Source organism: Silene latifolia, chromosome 11 (assembly GCF_048544455.1).
Source record: "Silene latifolia isolate original U9 population chromosome 11, ASM4854445v1, whole genome shotgun sequence".
Lineage (NCBI taxonomy): Eukaryota > Viridiplantae > Streptophyta > Magnoliopsida > Caryophyllales > Caryophyllaceae > Silene > Silene latifolia.
In genome coordinates, this window is record NC_133536.1 from 145361032 (window position 1) to 145369757 (window position 8726).

At 39.6% G+C, this 8726-nt stretch overlaps 1 protein-coding gene across 1 annotated transcript; it reads left to right on the top strand.

Moving 5' to 3' along the window:
• The first annotated feature begins 6566 nt into the window (after positions 1–6566).
• Positions 6567–7812, top strand: LOC141614120 (uncharacterized). The gene is made up of 3 exons (XM_074432875.1): positions 6567–6732; positions 7151–7344; positions 7435–7812. The coding sequence occupies exons 1-3, from the start codon at positions 6567–6569 to the stop codon at positions 7810–7812; spliced, it is 738 nt and encodes a 245-aa protein (XP_074288976.1).
• Positions 7813–8726: the final 914 nt, after the last annotated feature.

Below are 8726 nucleotides of genomic sequence, written 5' to 3' on the forward strand. Positions count from 1 at the left end.
ATTTGCTAGTACGCCAATTTTTTTTTTTTTTAAAAAAAATAGAACAATAGACATCAGACTTTACTAAAAACCGATGTCTATTTATGCAATAGACATCGGTTTTTAGTAAAACTATGATGCATATTCATAAAATAGGCATGGGATAAAATTAAACCTGATGTATATTCTCGAATAGACATCAGATTTAAGACTGATGTATATGCATAAAGAATATACATGTGTCAACTGTGCATCAGTTGCAAATCCGATGCCTATTGATGAAAATGTTGGATGTCTATGATGATTTTTGTAGTAGTGTAAGTTGTTTTGTTAAGAAAAAATGATTTGTATAAAAACCGATTTTGGAAGGGTTGTCTTAAAACTGTCATAAGTCGAGTTATAAAAATGATATTGCTGTAATTGCAATTGGAGGTGATAGCTTGTCCTCTTAAGACTCTAACGATAGGTCACACGCCCGAAATGACCAAGTAACGAGTGAGATATGACTGTTTTACGAAAACTGGACGATGCTGAGAACTGTGTTGGTACTCGACCGAGTAAGGGCTACTCGGCCGAGTATTCCCAATACTCGACCGAGTAATCCTTCTGCGATAATTGGGTTAGCTTCTGGAGTCGAAAACTTGGCTGAGTAATATAGTTACTCGACCGAGTACCCTATACTCGACCTAGTATGTTATGTACTCGACCGAGTACTTATTTGGGCGGTCATTTTGAGTCGGTGGTTATGTTCTTACATTTGTTTTGAGTCGTAGGGTATCTACACATGTATGTTTTGGGTCTTAAAGCGTTCTTTTATATATGTGACGGTCTTGATACGTAAGTTACCAAATGCTATGATAGGGAGAATGCCGGCTTATGAGGGATATGTGTTGGATAGGAAGGACATGAGTTATATGTGGTTGTGAGGGATAGTGGAAAAAGGAAAGGGAAGAATGAAGAGCTAATCGAGGTAAAGAGCATGTTTGGTGAGATATGGTGAGTGATATAGTCGTGTGTTGAGTATTATAAAAGTAAGTGTTTATGGGCAAGAGTGATATAGTGTAAAGAAATGTGAGAATGCAAAGGTTGAGAAGAGGGATGCGGATAGTGTTAAATTGGGATGTGTACGGGTTTATGGAGGGAGACAATTAGGATTGTGTTGGTTAAGGATATATGTGATGAAAGGTCGTTATAGAGAGATGGAAACGAATGGCGTATAGTAAAATCGAGTTATGCCGCGATGGGTAGATAGTGGTCGAGTTGGGGAATTTGGAATATCAAGAGGTGAGCCTAGTGTGTAATTCTTTGGGAAATTAACGATATGAGGTGAATTTTTGGTTTTCTAGAGATACGAAAGGGAGATACGACTAATTGAAAAGTAACCGTTAGTGTGTGCACTTGATGGTGACAAGTGTGAGTGAGTAGTATGATGAGAGAGGATCGGTGATAAGGAAGAATAAGAAGATATTTATACGAATTAATGGAATTTGAGTTGTGAAGCAACAAGAAGGTAATCGGATAACAAAGAGTTAGGTAGAAGAAGGAAGGAGATGAATTATTAGTTGGTATTATTGGATGGAAGTAAGTTGGGAGAACGTTGATCAAGGTTATGGGACATGAAAATAAGGAATCATGGAAAGGCACGATAACATCATGAGAGGCGGTGAGCTAATAGTTATATAGGAGTTTAGGATAACATGTTAGCCGTGAGTTTCGAGGTATTAAGGGAGTAAGAAGCTAAGATGGCAGAGTATTTACACGATACGAGATTTTGGTGGAGAGTGAGGTGACGATACAATAAAGGATAGAATTGGAAATAATGATGAGGTAAATTTTGTTGATGGATTTGATGTTCGTTATTTGGGATGACAACCAAAAGAGGAAATGGATTGTTATATAAAGAAGTGATTGTGAGGGAGCGGTCACATGAAGGATGGTGGTGTCGTAGTGTTGTCACTAGTGGTTGAGGATGATGTTACATTAAGGAAGTTAGTTGCTCTAATGAGGTTTATTTTGTGGAGACTGATTGTTATGTATGGGTGTGAGGGAGTATAAGATGTGGATATATGAGGTGTTCGCTCGTAGTCGGATACTGTTGACATGTTACGTTCGCCGGGTGGTGATAATTGTGTGTATGGGAGGATATGTTGTGAAGGGCACCTGAATTAAGTTCGGATGAAAGATATTCTTTATCAAGTGGTAACTTACGTAATCATAATTGGCTAGTTATATTTGTTTATGGGTCCATGATATGTGTAAATGTTTGTGTGAGGTTCTGACCTCACGAGTAATGGTGTGGTGTGAAAGTTGTAAGTCGTTATATGTTGTTCTGTGTAATTTATTGCCTTGTGATCTAGTAGAACGGTCTTAAGAAAGTCTTCTGGTCCAGGAAGTTGTACGGAGTCAGTGTTATGAGATTGTAAAAGTTGCGATGACTATCGATGTGGTTGTTGTGCACTGGGCACGGTAATTCGTGTTGTGATACGAGTATTTTCATGTTGTCACAGATTGTTGTTTGTTTACTGTTGTTTGCTGTCAGTGTCAGTGTTGGCATATCGAGTGTTGTTTTGTTTGTTAATGTTTCTTTTCAGTTTCGGCTTCGGTTTGAGAATAGAGTATGATATGAAAGAGAGTTGGGCATGGTTCTGTTGTTGTCATGGTATAGTAATATTCTGTTAATGGGACACAGTTGTGAGAGGCTGTTAGAGTACTTTTAATCTTGTTTTAGATAAGACGTTGGTGGACTTAGTTGTGGCAAAAGAATTGTGGAACATGTGTGGTATGAACTGGAAAGTACAGGTGGTTTAGCACCTTTTCTTGGGACAGTGAGTACGGAGATTTTGGACTTAGTATCATGTCAAGTTAAGGGTGAGTTTTGTGGTAATAAAAGCGATAAACTTGAGAAGCTAACGTGAGTATGTGTAACAATTGTGGATTGTGAGCTAAGATCGTGAGATGAGTGTATAGGTATATAGAAGTATGTCATTTTGAGGTAATATGAAAGAGAGGGAGTAGTAGTTATATTGAGGATTTTATGATATATGTTATGTGAGTACAAAACAATTGGAGGCACGAGAACTGTTAGAGAAAGAAAGCCATGGATATAGGAATGGTTGTAGGTGTTGAGGTTATAGTGGGTTATCGTTGACACGCGGTGGTAATAACGATTATGGGAGGTATGGCAATGGACCTAGTATTAGTGAGTTACGAGGACGTAACATTTATCTTAAGCGGGGTAGGATGCGAGAAAGAGAGTTTGATGGTTGTACATATTATGGTACAATTGGAAGTTTGAGTGTTTGTATAGAGTAAAGGATGGATTCGTGTTGTGGTTGATTTTATTATAGGTAATGGCAGTGCTCGTAGTAGTATGATGTTTAGGAGTGTGAGTAAGCCTCGATAGTGTTAACGGATTGTGTGAGGATGTTTATGTGTGTGAGTAAACTTTGAGGACGAAGTTCGTTTTAAGGGTGGTAGAATGTAACATTCTGTCTTGATGGTTGATCTTGTCCGGTGGATTGTCTTGGTAATTGAGGATGCTAGTGAGCGTTATGAAGTAAGACAGAGTTGGCAACACTTATGTTGTGGGTATCCGATAGTATTATGGAGTTAGTATTGGGAGACTATGCTGTAGTTGAGACGATATTGTGAGCCATGTTGTGGAAGGAAGCGTGGTTGGTGGAGTTAGTTTTAGGTGTCCATGTTTTATAGGTTGGGTTGGAACTTCGGGGACGAAGTTCTTTTTAAAGGGGGAAGATTGTAATACTACGGTTTTCCTAGGTTGGTACTCGGCCGAGTCTGGCCTACTCGGTCGAGTATAGTGTGTCGTGTATCCTGTTTGGCTACTGCCCAGGAACACTCGGCCGAGTATGTTGAATACTCGACCGAGTAGAGGGTACTCGGCCGAGTATTCTCTATACTCGACCGAGTATCTGGTTTGATGGAGAGTATTTCCGCGGATTGATTAGAGACGGTTAGAGTTATAAATTAAGATTCACCGTTTCGGTTGTTACGTTTGACAAAACCTAAAACATTCTACGTAACTCTAATCCTCTCTAATCCCTCCCAAGAGCATTGATGGTTCGTGAGTCCTTGTCCGTTTCTCTCTTGCATCGATTCGTTGGTAAGTCTCTAATGCTTCGTAATCAGTTAATAGGTTGGCTGTTAGGGTTTTGCCTAATTATTGTTTTGGGTTAATTTGAGGGTTTAGGGTTTGTTCATCATATATGTGTTGATTGTTGGTTACCATTGTTGTAGGTGACGATGTGGTATTTGTTATGCATTTATATGATTGATTGCAGCATAGCGGATTGCGAAAAGGTAGGGTTTCCTACTAAGTTGTGCTTAATTGATTTGATATGCCTTGTTGTAATGTGTATGATTGTGGTTCGCTGATCATCGGAGTGTTGGTGTGGTGGTGGTGTGGTGGTTGTGATGGTTGTGGTGGAGTCACTTGCGGGAGTGGCTTCACGCCCTAGTTTGCCCTCCATGGAACCTGTCACGGGGGGGATGTGCACATTAAGGGACAGGGTTATCGCTCGTTGATGAGCGGGATTTTGGTGGGGATTGGCTGCGGTCCCCCACTGGCGGCGTGGGCTACCTGTTGCGATGGGTAGTCTGGCAGGGCAACACACCTCGGTGTGTATTCAGTTACTGTGTAAGATCGGGAGACCGGAGACGGAGGATGATCAGCTGGTTACTTTATGCACTTGTCTTATTTTAATTATGTAGAACTGACCCCGTTGTTGTTTTGTAAAATCTGTGGTGATCCATTTAGAGATGGTGAGCAGATTGTGACAGGTGATGCATTTGGTGAGCTTTGGGCGGTCATGGGAGAGTCACCACGCCGGATTCGTTATCACCGTCATGATTCTTAGCTGTTGTTTTGTAGTAGCTAGCATTTGGATATTTCTTTTGTTGGATTTTGAGACAATATAACTTTTATAATTCTCATACTTAATAAATGTGTTTGGGACTGTTGCTATTGATAATTACTAACCTCGGGCAACCGAGATGGTAACAGCCTTTCATGCTGGGGTAGTCCTGGTAAGGTACCCTGGTATGAGGGGGTGTTACACCATTAGCACAACTACGAAGGTGTTTGGTAAACAACGGATTGTTAAATTTTCAGCATATTCAAGGCTATGAGCATGTTTGACTCATCAATCTACTATTTTATGTGTTTGGTAAATAGCATATTGAAATAATAGATTGAGCTCGAATCTACTGTTTTTCAATATGCTGCTTCCCCTAGCATATTCAGTTTAGTAGATTGCAAGTAATGAATCTGTCCGTCATTTACATATCCATACAACAATCTATTAACTTAAATATGCTAATTAGCAAACACTTCTTCTAAATCTTCTATCAAACCTGTCAAATCAATCTATCATGTATAAATGAAAAGTGTTTTAAAAATGAGATGTTAGAGATAGAAGGAGAAAACTCAAAACCCTAGGAAATGGTCGTTAGTAAGCCTTCTTCATCGTCTTCATCTCCAAATAAAATGACAAAAAATCAAAATACTAATAAATTTTCCAGTTTAGATCGTTCGATTGTGCGTAAACCTGCAATCCATTTTGGGAATTCTCAAATTGCTTCATCATCTAAAACAAGGAACATTAATGAAATTGTTGGAATTTCTCCTTATGACCTTGATGTTCTAGTGGATGATAAGGAAGAGACTGAGGATTTCCACTCGGATGATTTACCGGAAATGTTATATGTGATTGAGGAAAAACAAAGAGGTCTTCTTCAATTCACGGAGGGGGATGTTAAGGAGGAGCTTGCGTTCTGGGATAATTCTGTCTATGGATTTATCTTGGGAGCGAATCCGCCGTTGGAAATTAATGAAGGGTTCATTCGCAGGATTTGGGCTAAGCATAGGATCGACATGGTTACTTTTGCTCCTAATGGGGTTTTCATGGTTAAACTGAAGACTTGCAGGACGAGATGCTATTCTTAAGCAAGGACATTACCTGTTTGATAATAAACCCTTGATAGTTTGAGAATGGACTGATAAGGTTGAGCTCACTAAGACTAATGTTAAAGTAGTTCCAGTCTGGGTTAGGATTATGAGTCTCCCTCTGAAGTTTTGGGGGAAATGCCTGGCTAAAATTGCAGGACTGCTTGGTACTTTTGTCAGTGTGGATGCTGCAACGGAGGATAGAACTCGATTGGGATTTGCTCGGGTTTTGCTGGAAGTTCCTTTTGGCAAATCAATTCCCAATCAAGTAAAATTCCTAGATGAGGATGGATTATTGGTTAAACTGAAGGTTGAGAGTGAATGGAAACCAGTTCTCTGCACGCTCTGTAAGGGAGTTGGGCATGACAGTAGGAACTGCAAGAAGGGGAGGCCTGTGAAAAAGGTGGTTCAGAAGCATTGGATCCCTAAAGCGAAGCAACCTGTTCCGGGTCCTAGGGAGAGTGCTCCTAAAACGCAGGCTGTGCAGGGTCCTTCTAGGGCAGTTATTACTCTTGTGACTCACCGTCCTTCTAGACCAGTTACTCCTGTGACTCAGAGTACTACAAAAGCAGGTATTACTCCTGTGGACAAGCATATGTGGTAAAAAACGGCTGCTTCACAGATGGTACATACCCCTGCAAGGAAGGTAATGAAATTGAGTCGTCAGTACTTGATTGATGCTGGTAAGAGCTCTACTCATTTTGGAAATTATTCATTCTTAGAAGATTTAAATGATACCGCACGTAGAGTTGGGGTTGGTACAAATGGTAATGCATTACCCCCTTGGGGTAATGTATAAATTTGGTTTCTGGAACATCATGGGGCTCAATAGTCGATCAAAACAAACGCATATTAAATGGTTTCTCCATACTCAGAAGATAGGACTATTCGGCCTCCTTGAGACGAAAGTAAAACCCTCGTCTCTAAAGGCTGTGAGGAATACTATTTGTGAGAATTGGTGTGTATCAACTAATACTGCCTGGCATAAGGGTGGTCGCATCTGGAGTTTATGGAATCCTGCTTTGTTTAATACTCAATTTCTGGAGTACAATGCCCAATTTATCTACTTAAATGTGACTAATAGATCATCTGGTAATCAGTTTTATTGTTTCTTTGTTTATGCTTTTAATGGGGTTCAAGAGAGATACCCTCTTTGGCAGAAGCTTGGGGATAAGGCTAAGTATATTTAGTGTCCTTGGATTATAGTGGGGGATTTCAATACTGTCTTAGCACCTTTTGAGAGACTGGGTGGGCAGTCTACTAGGGATGAAATGCAAGACTTCCAATATTTTATTGATACTTGTGGTGTTATGGATATGCCTGGTAGTGGATCTTATTATACCTGGAATAATAAACAAGATCCTGATTCCAGAGTGTATAGTAGATTGGATAGGGCTTTTGTGAACAAGGAATGATTTGACACTTATAAAGGTACCTATGCTCTTTTTCATGCTAAAGGTGACTTTGATCATACCCCTTGCACCATTCAGGATATGAGTATGAGTCAAATTGGAAAGAAGAGTTTTAAATACTACAATATGTGGAGTAGTTCTGAGTATTTCCTCCCTTGTGTACAACAAGTTTGGAATCATGTATATAATGGGACAAAAATGTTTTGTGTTGTGAAGAAACTCAAAGCTCTTAAGCAGCCTTTTAAAACTCTAAGTAGGAATCAATATGGTGATATTGAGAATAACTCTATAAGAGCTTGGAAGGATTTGGAGTATATTCAGGAGCTTTTAAGGCAAGACCCTCTGAATGCTGATTGGATTATGAAAGAGACTGAGGCCATCCAAACTTATAAGGAACTTCACTATGCCTCCAATAGTTTCCTCTTTCAAAAATCTAAAGCCACCTGGATTAGTTAGGGAGATAATAGTACAAGATACTTTAATAGTGTTATCAAGGGGAGACATTGTATGTAAGAACAAAGTGCTAAGAACAAAGTGCTAAGAATTCAGGACATAAATGGCAATCTGTGTACTGAATCTTCTTATTCAAAATGCCATCCTGGAGCATTATAAAACATTACTGGGAACATCAGATGAGGTCAATCCTGTTAACTTCCCTGTGGTCCATCAAGAGAGGATATGCACACCAGAGCACTGTACTACCTTGCTGACACCTATCACTGATGTTGAGATCAGAGATACTATATTTTCTATTCCCAGTCACAAGACCCCTGGCCCTAATGGGTATTCGAGTGGATTCTTTAAAAATGCTTGGCATATTGGTGCTGATGTTTGTAATGCTATTCAGGATTTCTTTTGAACTGGCAAACTCCTCAGACAGATCAATCACACTCTGATAACCCTGATTCCTGGTGTGATATTATCGTGTTGCTCGTCGTCAAAGCTATTCTACTCTTTAGTGGAGTGGTAAGTAAAGGTCGGATCCCAAGGGACGGGTATTGATTTAGGATTTCAATTGTAAGTAGTTTATGTCTTAGGGTGTGACAAATTACGGTTGAGATGAGATGTAATCTAAACTAATCAACAAGATGAATGTAAATTAATGAAAACAAAGTAAAGCAGTTAATGGGGTTTGTAAACAATTGATTAAAGGCACTAGGGTGTCATGGGTTCAAAAGGGAATCATGGAAATAGATCATACAAACATGTTCTCAAATAGATGCAAGCAACTTATTGTTGTGATGGAATCGAGTTAGTGTATATCTTACAATTCCTAGGAAGATTTAGGTCCCGGAGCCGAGTCGATCAAGACTTTACAACACCTACAAGCCTATTTAGTCTCCTCCTATTTAACTTTATGCATGGTCTAA

Excerpts from the sequence above, each read along its gene's own strand:
- LOC141614120 (XM_074432875.1), top strand. The coding sequence starts at position 6,567 with ATGGTACATACCCCTGCAAGGAAGGTAATGAAATTGAGTCGTCAGTAC. Across the intron at positions 6,733-7,150 it reads TAATGCATTACCCCCTTGGG|TGGGGGATTTCAATACTGTC; the intron begins GTAATGTATAAA and ends CTTGGATTATAG. Across the intron at positions 7,345-7,434 it reads GTAGATTGGATAGGGCTTTT|GATATGAGTATGAGTCAAAT; the intron begins GTGAACAAGGAA and ends TGCACCATTCAG.